A 19788-nucleotide genomic window follows, 5' to 3' on the forward strand; every position below is an offset into this window, starting at 1 on the left:
TGGCAAAAGTGCCCAACTTCCTCAAGCAAAATGATTATTCAAACCCTGTAACTCATAATGTAAAATATATCCTTGAAGTGGTCCCACAAATGAACCTCCCTTTCTTCATTACAAACAAACATTGAAAATGGATTGATCTAGTGAATATATAATGGGGAAATCCTTAGGAGTGTGGGAGAAAAAAGGGGTCTTCTTAAAACCCTGACAGAAGATGTGACAACACACGTAATTGGCTGCATCATGAGGTGCACTGGCCTGATGTAGACAATAGGGTAGTTTCCTTCGTCAAAGAAAACGAAAGGCATTGATTGCGATTCGTTACCCTCCATTAGTGTATTCATATTATACGAATTATTTGGTTTTAGAAATCCCAGTTTAGAGGAATGTTAATGGTGGATTTGACAAGTCCCTCAAATCAATATTCAGATTGTTGATTTATGATTATAATGCTCGATTGTACTTAGGGCAAAAATCCATACATACATGCTTAACTTGAGTTTTAATCATGTTGTTGCCTTTTCTACACCGTAGTGCCACCAAATTTCACATTTATTGGATTCATTTCTCTTAACTGAAGAAAAATGTAGATATGTAGAGTGTGGGAGGTGTAAGATATTTTTTAAATGCCCTGGAATAATATTTTGGGTAATATATAGAGCGATTAGTATTTAGTGATATTCATTAAAATTGAGACCAATAATGGAAGGAAATTGATATCGCAATGATAAATTGAGCTAAAAAGTTTATTAGCAAGGTTTTTTAAAGAATTAATTTTACTTTTAAGCTATAGAGATCAAGAGCCATTGTGCTAACAGATTTCAAATAATAATAATGTTACCGAAGCACCAATACAAGCCAATATTGATTTAAGCACATTTACCAACAAATTTGCAATGAACATCCTTCTTGGGTTGAATGAGTGATGAAATAAATATTAAGAGAAGTCACTAAATTTTCCATATACACACATGTAAGTATTTATGGATCCACCATATTTGCATGAATCTAAGATCAGGTGTTTTTCGGCTCCCAACCCTGGCAGAAAAGAATCAAGCCTTAAGGCCGCTATACACAGTGAATGATCAATGATCATGCAAATGAAATCATTCGGTGTGTATAACGGAAAAAATGGTGAATGAATAGTCATGTGCATGATCATTCAATGAAAATTAGAACATGTTCCATTTTGCTCGCAAGATCCCATAAATGATGGTATAGTCATTCGCATGATCATTCATCAGTATAGTGGCCTTTATAATCAGATGCAAAATTCTCGACTTAAAATGTGGGTTGCATTTCAAAAGACTGGATACCTATGTTTTCCACTGTATAACTTTGCAACAAAAACCAGAAAAAAGATGTTGGAAATAGCAACACTTCAATTTAAATTGTTATATCTTTTTAAACAAAATTTTTATTTTGGCAGCAGGCTAAGATTCAACAGCACAGCTCTTCAGGTGCTCTCTGCAATGTCCATGATTTCACCTCCAGTTTGGCTTTAAAAAACACCCTTTTCTTAAATTATCACCACGTCCCACTTGCAGCTAAATAGTTATTTTATAAATAAAATTTTGAAAACTTAACTCCATAACTTCAATAGACCATTAGTTAGATATTTGCCTGTCATAACTTTTCTCTGCAAAAAAGATTTCAGCAAAGTGCATGTTTTCTTATTCTCATGGTGTTTTTATAGACTAGAAACTAGCAAGAAATTCTTACTTTGCTGTAACAAAAAATAGCCACAATCGCAATGCCCATGCCTCGAATTCTTGCAAGTACTCCTTTGAAATCTGGTCTTCGGTTTCTTATAACAATAGAAGCATCTTAATAAAACTTTGAAAGCAACACATCAGCAAATTATTACATCTGCAACACAGCAATTTATACCTTGATGGTGATGTTTAGGTAGCCTAATTAGTCACTCAAGTACTAGCACTCCTTTAAACTACATTATTACATGAGGTAATATTCAGGGAAACATATGTTGTAATAGAGATACATACATGGTAATTATTTAAATTAATTTTTTTTCCCCGGCAGACTTAAAAAAAGGGGATTGTCTTAGATTCAATTCATGCAAATATGGTAGTTGATAATTATATTTTTAGCATCACATAAGCCTAATCCTTTCAAACTCATAAGAAATATAACATAGATAGGTACATTATTGGTGACAAAATTTTCTTGAGCAAAAACAATAGCAAAAATAGCAACAAACATTAACAACATATTGCCACAATCACCATTTAAGTGCAAATAAGTATAATCTGGCAAGATAAATCATAGATACCTCATTTTGGCAAAGAAGCTAAACAAAAGTGTCCCAAAAATATAACAACACCTTAATTATTCATGTTGAATCAACAAAATTTTCATCATACATAGTGCCTAAATGTGTTATCACAAATGCAACATTCTTAAATGGAAAATACGTAAAACAAAAACTCAACCACATCAAGTTCATACTGTCTCAGGTAAAAAGTTTCATTCAAATAATTTAAAATATATAACTTCAGATAAATAGTTTTATTGTAGTCAAAATCCTGACTGATCCGAACCAAACATGGAATTTTTTGCCAGTCTAAGCCAGGCAAAATTATTTTCAATTGATATTCAAAGGATACTTGGATTGAAAAAGATTGTGAATTAAGAAATTAAATCCGCTTAAATTTTACCACACACATGATAAAAGCACATAAATCAGAAAGAGTCAATAGAAAGTATAACATTGTTCACATATTTGACACATTTTGCCATGTAAATTTTCAATATAACCTTAAATGTTTTTAAATATAAAATTTGACATCATCAATTTACACATATCCTGTGTGAAATTCCTGTACTTATCAAATCACAGTCATAAACAGTCAAGCCATCGATGAACTACATGGACTACCAACTCCATCACTCATAACCATAGATAATACTATTGTAAGATGAGACCAACTGCATGACATTCCATGATCTGAATAACAGTCCAGCATGCAAGTTCAAAGAGACTAATAAATGCATGACTTGTTTAACATTTTAAAATCTTGAATAAGCATCAACAATAATCAGGAGAATAACAGGCCTGGCATGATCATCTCTTTCACTGACTTTCACCGTATTTCTTAAACATTACACACCATTTAAAACAATGGTTAAAAATAAAAAAAAATGTACCTCAATACAAATTCATATTTTCTGAGGCACCAAAGAAATCAACTGGGATTCACATGGCATTGTGTAAAGTTTCTACTTGATTGTTTCCCCATGAAAACATCAAGTCTCAAAATACACAAGTAAAAGGAACTGCTAATTAATGTGTGATGTGCATTTTTTTGAGCTCTACTTACACATGTAATTAAAGGAACAATGTCATGGAAATATATAAAATTAATGTACAAAATGACTTCCGGTTCAGATAAAACGACATTTTAGAAACATTATCCTTTCCTGCTTGCTGTTTGAATTGAAACCACCTACCCACATAAATAACTGGAATTGCGATAATGCTATCTCATCATCTTACGAAATTCTTCGAGCTTGAAAATGCTTGTAGATAGCCTGAAATATATAAAAAGGTGCATTAATTCATATGCTCGATCTGATGACATTTTCCACCAACCAAATAATATACAAATATGCCTACCTTCCAAATGCATTGAAAAGAGCCACAATTTCACTTCTCTCCAGCTGGAAATCCTCAGGAGAACGACCGGATTCTCGGTTTAATACACGGTCTTCAATGCGACTAGAGAAAAGTATTTTGAGTGCAGTCCCTAATCCATGAATCTGAGGGAAAAATTAAAAATCTCTTGATTATGGAGAATGCATGTTATTAAAAACTGAAAAAAAACAAGTACTAAATTGAGAGCACTTAAAATTCCATTCACAACAATATAACTTGATTTTATATACCTGAAAAGGTAACATTAACTTTCCACCTGCAATAGCTCAGACTGAGAAGTAATCAAAAATAAATTTGAGAGAAAGTGCTGTCATATATATGACTGTGGTAGACAGGTATCATCCTTCCACTGACATCTTTCAAGCAAAATTAGAGCTTTTCTCTTCAAATTACTACACCACGTCAAGCTTTGCCACTCTAAGTTGTTGGGAAACAGAAAATATTATTCTCAAGTTTTCATGTCCCTAGCAAGAGAGTAATTGCTGCTGAGGAGGAGTTCAGAGTCGAATGGCAGAAAAGGTTATACACCACCATATAATTGGGTCTCAAAAGGCAGTAGCTACTCTAGTATTTAAACTGCAATAGTGGTTATTTTTCGACCCTTATGTGCTTTGCACCGGAAAATTCTTTACAGACATAATTAGTTACACTTGATGCAAAGTAGTAAACTTGGATCTTTTGATTAATCTTTTGTAACTGTAGGACTTTTAAGTAAAATTACTGAAAATAAAGCAAATAAATTCATTAATAATTCAACTGTGAATTAGATGGTTTCGTTAATTATTTTAAAATACTGAGACATTATAACATATGATGGGTCATTCAAGACTTCAACTGAACCATTACATTATATAACATGAAAAAAACAGACTTTATATCAATTTTAGATTAACATCAATTTTTCACTGAAGGAAGCCTACTCCAAGCTTTGATACAGTTTAAAAAAAACTTATAAAGCTAACATCTCAAGTGAAATAGCAAAAAATTAAGTTTGATGACTGATGCCCCATTTCAGCATCATAGGAAATAAGATGCTTTCCCTTCACATCAATTATCACACTTTCAAACAAGGCTGCAGTGAGTTTGGGAATATGTATTAGCATAATTTCTAATAGCATCTATTTTTATGACTTCATATTTTTAACGCCATCCATTCCTGAAGTTATGGCTGTGCTAGTTACAGCAAAACAAGTGGCTGAAAACTAAGATGGATCTTAAAATGAAAGAATGATTCAGTGAAGTCATACAATCAACTTAATGAATCTTATTATTTAAAGGGTTTCTCTATAGATTTGAAATTTGCATTTTGCATTACCATTAAGACTTCATTCTCTACAATAACAAGAGCATCATTTCACAGCAGAGCAGAGAATCACAAGTTAAATACATATCATCCGTGAAATTACGTGTACAAAATCAAAATATTTCGGGCAACTTGACTAAAGTTTTCAATAAAAATACTGACTACAATGCCTTCAAAAATATGAACTTCACCGTCTGCAACCCCTTAAACAATATCCTGGTAGTTATTTTCTGATTGTGTATGTCACTTCTTTGAATACAGCCTTTCATAATAAGCTAACTGAGTGTATATAAAAGGGCCTTGCCTGTAATTTCCCCCAGAGTTTACATTTGTCACAGCCAACACAATCCATTATTCTTGAAATGTTACGGAAGTGCTCCCGAAATTCAGCTTTCAATTTGTTAGCTTGATTTTGATCCCAGGCCACACTCGTATTGCTGCTACTCATGAACATTGAACTTTCATTGAAATGCTCAGGAAAGGACCTGAAAAACAGACAATAAGATAGCAAAATGTACAGCATGAAAAAAACAGACCACAACAATAAACAGCTTCATTAAGGTATATCACACCAAGATGCGAGCAAACAAGGATTACATTAATAATCTTGGTATTCATATTGATAGTACCTTTAATTCTCATACTTAAACAAGAGATTCACAGAAAATATCGCAACTTTTGAAATATAATAGTATTAATATATATTAAAGAAATATTTCATCTTTAAAATAAGGCAAAAACAACTACAGCTAATATTGCCGCCAAGCCTTTTCCAGCGAGTGCAAACATTGGATATTGGAAGTGGAACGAAAGCAACGTTTATTGATATCTGACCCCATTATCAATAAAGCATACAAATTTTTTGTATTAATTTCTTTTTTACCAAAAAACCTTCTGAATTTCTTTTTTTTTTGCAAGAAAGCAAGTTATAAATATCTATTTCTTACGAGATAACTCCTAGGATATCAGAAACAGCTTCTTTAACAGCCTTATCTTCGTCCTCTACTCCAGTGAAATAATCCTCATGAAGAAGAAGAGGTGCTGCCTTGGCAAGAGCACGAAGCTGAAAAATATATTAAAAATAATCACATGTTTAATTTTAGCATCTTCAATGAATATATGCACATCTAGTAATGGTGAAAAATAATATGCAATAGTAGCAATGTACAATGTTTTTATTTATTTGGACATTCACTTAACAGTACACAGTCTTCCCTAAACAGACAACATATCCATTGTCCAAAATAGAAAGCCTTTCATATTCCCCAAAAGTTCATCGCCCAATCCCCATTTTCAACCCATTCCTATAAATGCCTCATCCACATACATATCTCCTACCTATTTTCTTCTTTACTCCCTCCCACCAAGACTTCTTAGGGTTTCCTCTTTTCGGTCTCCATTAGAGCAACAGCATTTGTAATTCCTCCTAGCCCCATTCCTCAGACATGCCCAAACCAACGTAATCTTCTACCTTTCAAATTCTTCAAGCCAGCCTTCTCTACATGCCTGATTTTTCTTAGTTCTTCATTTCTTATCCTGTCTATTCTGGACTTCCTGGCAGATTTTTGTCATTAGTTCATATCTGTGTCTCGTTATTTAGTTATTTCTCTTATGGTTCAATTCTCAGCTCAGTATAGCACTGTGCTTTCCAAACCAAATTAATATTTTTTTCAATAATAATATAATGTATAGAAACAAAATAATAAAGACACAGTATTGGCCCCATGGATGGAGTAAGAGATCAGATGAGGGTGGGGTGTGGTTTCGGTTCTAACCCACACATAGATTCAACTGATGCTTTGGTGCCACACAGCAGGAAATCATATAAGTCATAAAGTAAGCTGTCTATTTCATTTGCATTCCTCTACATGATAAATACATAGTAAGTTATTGCCAGACATAATGAATTGTTATTACAAAAAAACTACATAGTACATTGAAAAATGGAGGTCACAGGATAGATGTCCCCAGGCCAGAGGTCTCCTCAGCAGATAGTTGCCAGAAGGGAAAAAAGTTGGGGAGGAGGAACCACCTCTAGTGCCTGTCATTATTTTATAAAAAGGGGAAAAATCACATCTCATTCATGACATTCACAGCAAATGAGTGGCTAATGAATTTTAAGGGATAGAGAAAAATAACAAGTGACAAGGAAGACTGGAGGATATTTTGTGGCGGAGGTCAAGGCCCACCAAGGGTCTATGAAGATTGAGAGAAATAATATTTTACAATGGAGGAGGAGGAATGTCGAATTGCTAGACATGGTGGGTAAAGAGAGGCAGCTTCTAGAGGAGATACGGACAAGACATAAGGTTTGGTTTTGAGCAGGATGAGGATGTTGAAAACTGTGTTAGAGGGGAGAATTTTGGGTAAATGAGGGAGAGGAAGGAAGAGAATTGGATTTCATTGATGGAATGAAAGGGAGAAGGCCTTAGTGTGAATTGAAGATGGGAGTACATGAAAGTAAGGGAACTGCTAGAATTATGTGTAAATACTCCATCTAAACTTACCTTAATCAGTAGAGTATTTCAATAATAATAATGCATCACCATCAAGTGACACCCCAAGTAAAAATAAGGTAGTTTCCTCTATCAAAATAGCAAAAAGCATTGATTGCGATTCGTTACCCACCATTAGTGTATTCATAATATACAAATTATTTGGTTTTAGAAATCCCAGTATAGAGGAATGTTAATGGTCAATTTTAACCTCATTTGAAAAAGGCCAGATTGGCGCCCATGCGATTCCACTCCGCGTGACGTCACAGGGACCCAGATGCTACGCGAGTAGTCAGGAGTTTTACATCGTATGAGATTACCAATGCATGCATGAGGCACAGACTTCAGGAAAACATTTCTTAATAATCACCTACTAAAACTGGCTTAGGTCAGAAAGTTTTCTTCGTTTGATAAGGTATTAATAATTCTTATTTAAGCAAAGCGCTACCTGCTAGCAGGGTACTCAGCTACCTGCTAGCAGCCTGCATCGTATCAGCGCTCAAAGCCTCGCCCCAAGGTCACCTCACAATGCGGCAGCGGGAAGCAGACTGACGTCACACGGGCTTATTTCCCATCATTCATACTTAGCCGTCGCATTTTCGCGCACTTGAAAATTTTCACTTTTCATTTAATCGCAATAAATAGATATCGTCATTTAAAAATCTAAGAGCGTGAAATGCGTACTCCAGGAGTAATAATCTTTCGATTTAGGCAATAAAAAAATAATAGGAAACCACCCTATTGGGGCAATCAAGCTGTGGGTATTCTGCCCCTGGCTTGTGAGGTGAAAAGAGGAAGACGACTCAATCTGTCTGTATCTCCTTCACCCAAATTCAACCAAAGGATTACATGGCATCAGAAAATATACTGATTTTCTTGCAGACTGATAGTGGCAGCACTAACTTTGTTGGGACACTATTTTCCTCCATAGTACATTACTTTAGGGAAAATATGTTTAAAAAACACTTCTCACCTCAAGCAAGTAAACAAAATAAAGGTTGCGGAGCCAATGAGGTCCCTCTCCTCCAGTAGTTTCTGGACTGAAGCGTTGCTGAAATTCTGCCAAATTTGGACCCCATGTCCCTGTAGATGGCTCAAGACCTGGCTTCTGCACACCTGAAATTGAGACATGATAACCTTGAGTGCTGAACATAAAATTAGGTATCATAGCAGAAAAATTTTATGGTGTTCTCCACACTTTGGTTTTTTCATAACAATTTGATGGTGTCATTTTCAAAATATTTTCAGAAATTCCTTGGTTGCTATATAACAGGTTCCTGGACTCTTGAAGGGCTATAAACTTGAGCTGAAAAAATACAGGAGATTCCAGAAAAAGTTCTGGTTGTCATGTAAAATAATAATTGCAGATGTGCCACTACTTTAATCATACTTCTCAGCAGAAACTGGAGAAGACACCAGCACACCTATGATCACACAAAAGAGATACACCTGGCCTAAAGATATTTGTTTAAGTAAGCTGCTTACTGCAAGTCGCATCAATTAAACTTTCCCCAATGAGTGCCAAGGGTGAAAAATCTCATTGATGCAGTGGGGGTTCATACAAAATGTAATGATGGCCAAATGTTACAAGCTTTAGTTACAACTAGACTGGTTAACTCCAGATTTTAATACCTATTACATCTCTATAACCCTTTCTAACTTCTATCCCATTTTATAAGCAATTTGGCTTTTCAACCAGAACAGGTTTAAATACCGCAAGAGGACTCAAACTGAATAGTTTTCATTAGCATAAAATTTTGAGATACTTCTGCCTTTACTGCTTCACTGAATTATTTAAATACTCAACAACTTATTGACATGTTTCCATTAGCACACATACCTGGAAAGAGGTACAATGAACACAGGTGTATATTTATGCTGGAGTGCAGCCCAGATACGGCCCTGTAAAATGCTCTCTTTTCCAAGCATAGACCTGTAAATAAAAATAAGAAAGCAATAAATTAAACATGATCACAATGCAATATCAACACTTAATATTTAATTTGCTTATCTGCAGTTCAATTACAAGGGAAACTCTACTTTAAAAAATTATAGTACAGAAAAGCAAATATAGCAAAATATTAAAATTTGTAAGATGGAGGTGATTATCACTCCTAGGGACTGGCAGGATGTCCACTGGGTAGCAATAAAAATTTTGGATCTCAGAGATTAAAATTTAAAAAATACATAATGAACACAGTTGAATACATTTATGATAAAATTGCAAATTCAAATTTCTGTCAATAATGATACATACGGCAAAAAGAGAAAAATACAAACCTTCAAGTTTGGATGATTTTATGTAAGAACCATAGTTGTTTTTAGGCCTAAAAATAAATAAAACGATTGTAAGAATTTTATAAAGTCACTCCTCCTACTATGTTTATAAATAATTATTGCATAACACCTCCAGAACATTAACATGCAAATAAGATTATAACAATTATAATCAACCAGTTATCTATTTAATTAAAATTCTTGGTATATGTAAGCCATAAGTTTCAATGACTTCATCAGTTCACTATTTAAGTCATCCTATCGACAAGAAGACCACAATATTCAAATGATATTCGAACTAATCCCTCTTATAAGTTATGGCAAAATTTCACAATTTCTTGATAGTTTTTTTTTAATAAGCTTCCAGTAAAATTGTGCATATCATTAGCATTTAATTGCATTCAATTTTCACTGAAAGGAAGAACAAGCTGTCTTCAAAAATATTCCCCACCATAAAAGTACCTCCTTACCCGACAGCTGCATTTGCACATCAGTACATAATATGGCAACAAATTATACTTTAAAATACATAATCCATACTCAACATGAACCCATTCCCTGATTAACACTGTTATGACAAACCCTGTTCCTCAATATTTCTGTTTATATTTTGAGACTCTGATCCAAATTAATGTTCTCTGGTTCCATATTAATTCCCTGAAAAATTCGGCGATGCACTGAGATTGCTGCACCCAATCATAATGTCATGTTGTGCAATTATATTTTGTTTCTGAAAAGAAAATCCGCAATTTTGTATGGAAGAAGAGAAGTTTACAAGACAGTTTAATCAAGGCTCTTGTAATTATATAATCATAAAGTTATTTATTGATTTTAGTACCTTTCTAATAAATATTGCGTGCTTTTGCAATGAGGTGTATATAGTTCTCAATCCAAAGTTTCAACGTTCCACTTTCCCATTAAAAACGGACAATTTGTGATGCAAGGCAGCCTGACAAGGAATACAGTACTACATGGCACGAAGTTAGAAATCTTCAACGTCTTCTTGTGGGACAATTTGACAATGGTGCTCTCTCATAATTCTTACATTTTTAAAACATTAGTCGAATGTTTTTTTTTCAATCCTTCCCACTATGGTCGCTAGTTTGTACCTCTGGATCACAAAAACTTGAAGTTCATATTTACAGAAATATGATTGCACATGTGAAAATCTGTTATGCGCATCCAATTGCGACATTAGGAAAAGCCTATACCTCAATCTGTAACTGTAATTATTTATTTATTTTTTAGGCATAATTTCCAACAAATGGACAAAAAAACAATGCATGAATGCCTTTAAACATTTGGGAATTGATTTTAACAGCATTAAATTATTTTTACAAGTGAATTAATGAAATTTCTAGAGTGATACCTGTGAAAATGACATCTCATCTACCAATTATGCTCCAAAACATAACTTTATGGAATCTGGTGACTTGGATGGCACTGTTTCAATGATCACTCGCTTTTCATGGAATAAATTAGGACTGTTAACCAGGAAGTGGATTTATTCAGACATCATTTGAAGAGTCATTAAATGATTGGCATGATTTAGCTGGTTCCAAGTAAAATTTGATGGCATCATACACCATCCTGATAGTCCAACAAAAAGACAATTTGCATAGCAAAGTAAGTTTATATTAGAAAAATCTTTTATCTTAAATGAGAGAATATTTCAAGGGTAAGGACATGAAAAGTTCAAAATTGTATACATATACATATGAGCGTATTTAAAAGTATAAATTGGCATTGACTGCTGCTGGTATGACTTGGCCAAACAACAACACACTTTTATAAATGTACAATCATGTACACAGGACTTTTTACCTGAAACAGTTCTCCAAATAGATGCTACGCCATATTCTATGAGCAGAGTACCCTCTGTAGCCAGTGTACCTCTCAGGATTTAGCAGAAGATCAACATATTCAGCTTGCCCAGAAGGATCTTCACCATAATGTCGGTCACAGAAGTTATCCAGAGCGTCGTCATGTTCTTTCCACAGTGCAAAATGTTCTCGGGAACTTGGACTTTGAAAAATAGAATATTTCATTCACATAACATACCAAAGACACAAGAAAAGAAGATATGCGAAGTAATACCCTTCAAGTGGGTTTACAATGATATTAATTACTGACAGATTCATGACATTTTGTGGGAAAGGACAGTTACCCAGGAAGACAGGGGTCAGGAGAAATGAGAAATTCTTGCCAATTATCCTCCAAAAACTTGAATTTTGAATGCATTTATGAAAAAAATAGATGCAATAGCCATCCATCTCCTTATGTAACCTTGGCTTGGCACTGTAAAAATTATGTTTCTTCGCAGAAAAATGATCTTGTGAATCTACTAGTAACGTTAAATTATATTTGTCCATGGCTGAAAGCTCGCACTAATGTAAGATACAAATGGCAACCATATTTCTCTTATTAGGTAGGTACCTGCATTGGCAGCTGGTATATGCATGCCACTGATGTCATAGTCCACAAGGGCATCAAGAAAGGCAAGAGTCAGGCAAACTCCACATTTACTGCACTTAAGTACTTTATGCACTTACTGTACTCACCTAATGGTCTTATTAAGGTATCCCAGTTCTTTATCATAATCTTCATCACATTCCTGCCCATCTTTGGAATACTGAAAAGAGAGAAGAACATATCACATCATCAGGCAAAGATACCTAAGGCAAATAGGCTGATACCCTGTAATATACAACCTTAAGCAAAAAAGTTGCCCCCGACTCTACCATGAACAAAGTCAGCCCCCTTCATAATCTCATCCCTCTATTCTTTCCCTTACAAATCTAACAACAGTATAATCTCTACAGCTCATCCATTTCAAGATGAACTGACCAAAGAAGACGACCTCATCATCAGATAGGAAGATGATCCAATATAATATCTGCATATACAAATATAAAGGCAACAAACTCAAGGTCAACGAATGTCATAAAAATACATAGGCAAACTGCCACCCAATTGCAAAGTCAGATGAACAGTATACAGAGGCTTAGGCCTTCACAGAAGAACTCACTTTCCTCCGCTGACTATTTTATGCTCCCTTTCCTAGTTCAACATGCATGACCATGCATGCAACCATATGACCTCTTTCACAGGAATAACCAGTTTTCCTAATTCTAAATTCAAGTTCAAAATAAACACTCAGTGATCGGCAGTATGGGCCAAGGGTATAACTTTGTTCTCCATTAACGTAAGTTTCTTCACCAAGAATGTGGTTGCTTTTATTAAAGTTAAGCATACTAACCCAAAAAAAAACTTTTAAAGAAAATATTTCCGAACATTTTATGTAAGAGTTTTACTTTCTTAGAATTAAGTGATGCTTTGGAAACACTTTCTATCATCCTTTCCTGTCTGATTCAAGTATTTTTCATAAAATTCAACCTGAAAAATCACATTGTGTCTTTTATGCTGGTACATCTCATAATTAGAAACATGGTAATTAAAATGTAATATATATACTAACATCACATTACTAATAAAGTTCTTACCTTGGCAGCTGGATCTGAAAAGCGATCATCCATATCAAACTTGAGACCAACAGGTATGTCCTCCTGTGAAAGATAATTCAAAAATCATCATAATACAAACAGAAAATGGAAACATTTGAGTTAAGAAATAAACGTAAGCACTAGATTGATATACATCAATTAAAATATGGGAGAAGATAGTATATATTTATGAAGAGAATTATAAGGGAATGATTTAAAAGAAATGAATTGTTCATTAGCATAATTTTTTTTCGCGGAATATCTTTCGGAAGAGATGTAGTAGAATGAGTCATCATCACATTAAATGAAGGCCAGGAAAATAGGAAGGAAAAGAAAGCTCAGAGACTAAAAAATGGTGCAACTTTCGCCACATTTGCATGGCCATTCATGAATGATTCATAAGGGATTAAGGAGTAGATGCCAAGTTAGAATACAATAGTGATTTTTTTAAAGTGGATGAAGAAGAGGTTGCATCATCCTTTAAGGCAACTGATGAACTAAAATATAAATTATTAAAAATTCACATAATTTCTACACTCATAAATAATGATTAAACAAAATTAAGCTAAAGATAGAATAAACTCACTTCCGCTTAATCCCTACAACTATAATTGCCAAAAATCTCACTACTCCATTTAGCCTAGGTTAGCATCATACCCAGGTGAAGGCTGGTAAAGCAGCTGCAGCCTCCTCCGTTAACAGCTTGAAAATCTCAACCTGCCCAAATTAAACATCAAAAGCAAACCCCTAATGACAGTGAGATTACATGCTTAAGCTAAAATGCTCCACGCTCTATTTTCAATCTAACTTTTAAGTAGTGCATGGGTGATTTCAGCATATATTGTTGGATCTGGATTTAAGGTTTTCGCATCTAATGTTTTTCTGCATTTAGTGTTTATTTTTTGGGGCCCCAATTCATTCCCTATGCGAGCAATGTAAAAATTATCCTCATTTAGTGTTTCTGCATTCTGCATTTTTCCACATTTAAGGTCGTAAAAAATTGTCCTGCACAAGGTATTTTTGCCCGATTTAATGTTTTTTCATTATGGTTTATTCAAATGGTTATCGAAATCTTTGAATTTCTGCTCAACAACAAGAAAATTCTCATGAAACTTTAGCAAGAGTCGATTGAATCTACCCGGGAATGCTTCTTCATCAGCATTCTCTCACAAATGTGGCGTGGACCTTCAACTTGCAAGCCGGGTTATTTGTCTTCACGTGATGTTTCACTTCCCTTCTTATCCAAACACTTTTTGTTTCAAATTCGATCTGATGGAGTTAAGTCAACCCTTAATAACCTGTAACGACCTTATCTTTCACTTCTTGAACTTGACTTTGATGATTACGAATGACACGAGTTATTCTCCGAGGGTGCTACTGTGATGGTTTTCTGGGATTGTTTTTCATCGATGGCTTACGCACCTTTCAACTATCATTAAGTTGGCAAAATTCCAGATAACCCTCCGTTAAATAGATATTCCGTAGTGAATATAGAATTACAGATTAAGGATCTTCTACTGTATCTTTATTTCACTTTTCTATAATGATGCAATGATGAGGATTTTTTTGGGGAATTATACATATTATATTATATAATTTTAAACTTGCTGTATAGTCAGCAACATATCACTCTTATACATGGAATAAGTTATTTTTAATTCATCAAAGCCACCGAAAAATGAGTAAAAATGGAATCAAGTTCATAGTAATATTACTATGCTATTGCTATTATATTTATTCTGCATAGAAATACTTTTAAGTTAATACATATAATAATTTTCTTAAAATATAATCCACTCATTACTTAATTTTACTCCCCAATTTTTTAGCTCTCTCCTGAAAATTGTTATGAAACCGCCTTAGTGGGATAAGAATATTTAATCAATGAATTTTTTTGCCACATATCGCACTAGTGACGAGGGGTGGGGTCTGGAATTCCCCACCCCCACACCCAAATATGAAAACTCAATTACTTTGCTTCTTCATTAACGAAAACAATATGTTGAAAGTTCATATATTTACAAAAGATTTCTTTGAAAAATGAAGTTGTTTCCATTATAAAAAGTGTTAAAATTAGTTTTAAACCTTATATTTTCTAACTTTATTTTTATTTTTCCCCATACCCTAGTTTTGGACCCCCCAAACGACGTTCCTGACTACTTCACTGTGCAGCACCTTTTATTGATTTTTGAATATATTATTTATTAATATAAAGCCATTTCAATTATTACAGACCCTGAAACCCGAAAAAAATGGCTGGTCCTCATTTAGTGTTTTTCCACATTTACTGTTTTAAATTTTGTCCCCCCTGAAAAACATTAAATCAGGATTCTACTGTATTAAACACAAACTTAGACAAAACTAGTTTTTAGAGATGCCTGTTTGACTTTTACTCTGCCCTACATTCATTTGGTTGAGTAAATTTTCATTCACATCGACCTTACCCCTTTAGCAAGAAATCAGACCATATCGTTAGTTAAACATTTAAGGAGAACCAATCATTGAAGATAGAGTGTAATCAACAACGAATCACAAGAGGTCATAGCAAGGTATAGAGATGAAGCTGAGAGGTAGTTAACAGCTCAATCACTGACACCACATCATGTTGCCAAATGATTCAGTATGTATATCCCAAAAAACAGGTGAAACTAGGATGCCATTTCAGTGAAACCAATTTTACGGTTGAAATAAAAAATCCTAAATATTTTCATTTCTACCTGTGTGTTTATTGCTGTAGCGTTCTGTATCTGATAATGAGGTTCCATCCCAAGACCATGGTGGTAAAAAATACACTATGAGGGATTACCAAGGCTCACAAGGAGACATCGCAAAAGTGATGTTCGGGATCTGGATGAAGATGTTATTTTCTAAAACTATGTAGGTAAGATAGAAAAAGTGTCACGGCTTTCTTCCACATAGGCCCGGGTTCGAGAGATATTCGCATGTAAAGATTTCGCGCAGCAAGACGTCCCTTGAGTAAGCGCCCCGATGAGATAAATAAAACGAATGGGGATAAAATGTAACAGTGATTTCAAAAATTAGAAGAGAGAAAAAATATAGCCGATACTGGGTCTCGAATTCAGGATACCAACTACAGGTTAGGGGACTAACGCCCTAGACCGCACCGCCACGGCCGTAGTTGATAACGGGCGCTTACTCAAGGGACATCTTGCTGCGCAAAATCTTTACATGCGAATATCTCTCGAACCCGGGCCTATGTGGAAGAAAGCCGTGACACTTTTTCTATCTTACCTATATAGTTTTAGAAAATAGCATCTTCATCCAGATCCCGAACATCACTTTGGCGATGTCTCCTTGTCAGTTTTTTAATCATTTAGGGTGCAAAAGCTGTGGAATCCCCTCTGAATGTGACAGGTACACAGCAGCTCCATGTGTGCACTCAGTCATTCTCTGGGCAATCTTTTTGGCCACAACTTCAGTGACCAGTTGTTGCTGATTGATGGGAGTTCAAATACTGGTACTACGATGCTGATGGTGCATCGCTACGTGATTCAAAAGTCCCAAAATAGAAAAAAACTACATAAAAATCTTCTCCCACACTAATTGTAAGAGAGAACTCTTGAGTTTTCGCCCCCCTGAATCCACCCAATGATTTTATTTTACTATATATAAGTAAGACGACTCACCTCAAAACAAATAAATTAAAGGGGAACTCCAATTATTTATTCTGAGCCTTAACAAATAAACAAAACAAACAAAATCTATCCGTGATTCAACCAATTACTAACAATTTTCACAACCGTTTCTGTTTTGAACTTTCCCTACTTCCTTTGAACCCATTCTATTTAAAAACTAGTGATGAGGACGGGAAGAATATGAAAAAAAATAGATATAAGTAGAAGAAGATAGAGAAGGGCAGTGCTCGGGGGAACAAGGAAAGGCTAGGGAAGAGATATGCTGACCATTCCACAAATGATTAAACTAACCCACAGATAATAGAGGCTTTACTGTGCAAGCCAAATAGCTTGAACAACTGTTCACTTACTCAAAGGTCCAAAAAATTATCAGAGGAGTTATATTTCTTCCCAATAAAATTAACTAGTTGGATATTAAAAAAAAAGACTCACCTCTGGGCATTTTTCAACATGGCAATGTCGGATGGCACATCGGCTGTCATCAGCCCAAAATGGACATGGGCGTTTCAAATTCACCTGGCAAATTTGAAAAATAATTAATACCATTAATTTTCATACAATGCACTAAATATATTTATTTATCCTTGATTCAGTCACACAAAAGGAAAAGTTTATTTTTAAAGATGGAAGTTAAAATAACAGGATATAACTATATGTATAAAACAAACACATATTTCTTATGATACTTTTGGATGGAGAATAAAATATTCAAGGTGAAAATTGCAGTTGAACTAAGTTTATTTAAGAAAAGGAGAGAGAACCAGATATTTCAATGAGGAAAAATAACATACCACAAAACAGTTTTCAGCATGGCAATGGATTAGTGACAACATTTTAAAAGCTACTCTTCCTACTTATCATTTATCATGACATCTCAGGCCAACGACAGTAAATATTAGCTCCCGTTTTGGAGCCAACTATTCAGTAAATTTAGTTGGTTCTGCCGGTTTTCATTTCCAACTAATGAAAAGTAAATGAATCGATTGGCCTCTACTAATAAACACATTGATTTTACTAATAGGGTGATTACTGAGTATCCAACTTTACTTACGCAGGATTTTGTTATATGATGCCTTCACGTTCAAGAAATCATCATGAAACTAAAGACAGTAAAGGAGATACAAGGAAAAGTCATTACCACATATCAATTCCTGTTACCTTATAAAAACGGAAGTAATCCTTCATTAAAAGACTCCTGATACGAGGGTAAACTTTAGCGTTGTTAAAACCATCAACTGTTTCGGCTCTGCAACTACAATCGTCTAACTGTCCTTTCAACTGAAATCAAAAATATAAAATTAAAATGCCACCAAAGAAACTAAACATGACTTAAGAGCAACTCTTTGCTTCGCTGTTTACTTACTTTGCAAAAGCATTGATCTCCACCCTTATTCTTGGATAAATTTTGAAAACTGCCAACTTGCTGAAACGTCAGCAATACACACACACTAAACACGGACAACATCTTCGCACACGCATCTCCCCCCATGTCTCCCGTCGACAGTCCCTGACGTTGGAGTGACTAAACCAGTGAGATGTGAGCGCTTCCCTTTATACCTTCCTCAAACCCACGCATCACATCACAGTTTGGTACATGGAGGGGGAAGTGAAAGTTGCACCTCATATATGAGCGTATGAAAGGCTTACGTGAGAACTGGCACTATCACAACGATCACTGCCAATGTCAGTATGAGAGGAAGTGACCTTCGAAAGATAAGTAAATATTGCACAGTGTATACAGCTGCTGATGCAGTAACTGGAATTTAGATAATCGAACAAAGTATGTAATAAATCTTAATATGATTAGAGCACATTATAGTTCATAGATTTGACAACATAAGCTCATGGATGTAGGAACTACGAACATTTAACACTCTAATTACAGCGACGTAATCGCTCAAGAAATTCACAAACTTGTGGCATCACACGCAATAGGTGAGTCAAAATTGGATCATACAGCTCAATTTTTTTTGCTCAGGGCCATTAACATTAACACTATTTCCATTGAAAACATATGATACATTTCACATCATTATGTTTTGCCTACGGAGCACATAAATGAGGAAAATATGTGCGAGAACAAAACACTACCGAAATCTCTCGTGCAACCAACCACGTACTCCTTCACCCCACCCAGTCCCTCCATTCGCAACGTATCGTATCGAGATTGGATGAAATGTACAGTTATATGAACCGGGAATCTTAAAATAGCTTAGCCTAGAAGGAGACCACTAGATGTCTTAAAGATTACGCCCATGAGGTAAATTAAATCAAGGAATTGATCCTTATTGCGGTCCATAGATAGTCAATGATGTGTAAACTTTATTGGAAACATTAACCTCCACTCTCAAAATTCTGAAGGGCTTTATTCAAGGCATTTTTGTCTTAATTAAGTCACTAATATTTGCAGCAAAATTCAATATTCTCAACGTTCTAAGTTCACAAAAATGTTTTCCTTCCAAACATCTCCATAGCTAAAATTATGGTCCCCAAGCATAAAATAGGGTTAGAATCACTACCTTAGATTTACCCATACTTCATCCAGTCACAATTCACGTTTTTCATAGAACTTGGTACCATCGGCTCACCGTTATGATTACAAGAGTGATTCTGGTAGATTTGATATGAAGAGAGATTTCCAGGATACATGCGTCTTATTCATTTGGATGTGCTTTTTGGATTACATATAATGCTTAAAAATTCAGAATATCGAACTAAAATTTAGCACTATTGAATTTGAAAGCATAAATTTTTTTTGATAATCTATCTTACATCAGACACTACAGGAATCGCATTGAAAGGCCGAATGGACAAGTAAAAGGAAATTGTTGAATACTTCAGAGGGGATATGAGATTGTAGTGTGACATAATTTGTCAAGAC

The 19788-nt window shown here is 34.7% G+C and overlaps 1 protein-coding gene across 1 annotated transcript; it reads right to left on the reverse strand.

The window, feature by feature from the left end:
* Nucleotides 1-725: 725 nt before the first annotated feature.
* LOC124157642 (ero1-like protein) lies at nt 726-18998 on the reverse strand. The gene is made up of 14 exons (XM_046532545.1): nt 18773-18998; nt 18271-18611; nt 18066-18185; nt 17340-17423; nt 13252-13314; nt 12310-12380; nt 11573-11773; nt 9752-9798; nt 9312-9404; nt 8445-8587; nt 5924-6039; nt 5281-5461; nt 3635-3777; nt 726-3549 (listed from the first exon to the last, which is right to left on the reverse strand). Exons 2-14 carry the CDS (start codon nt 18394-18396, stop codon nt 3498-3500), a joined length of 1440 nt encoding a protein of 479 aa, XP_046388501.1. The 5' UTR covers nt 18397-18611; nt 18773-18998; the 3' UTR covers nt 726-3497.
* Between the last annotated feature and the right edge of the window lie 790 nt (nt 18999-19788).

Source organism: Ischnura elegans, chromosome 4 (genome assembly GCF_921293095.1).
Source record: "Ischnura elegans chromosome 4, ioIscEleg1.1, whole genome shotgun sequence".
In the NCBI taxonomy this organism is placed as follows: domain Eukaryota; kingdom Metazoa; phylum Arthropoda; class Insecta; order Odonata; family Coenagrionidae; genus Ischnura; species Ischnura elegans.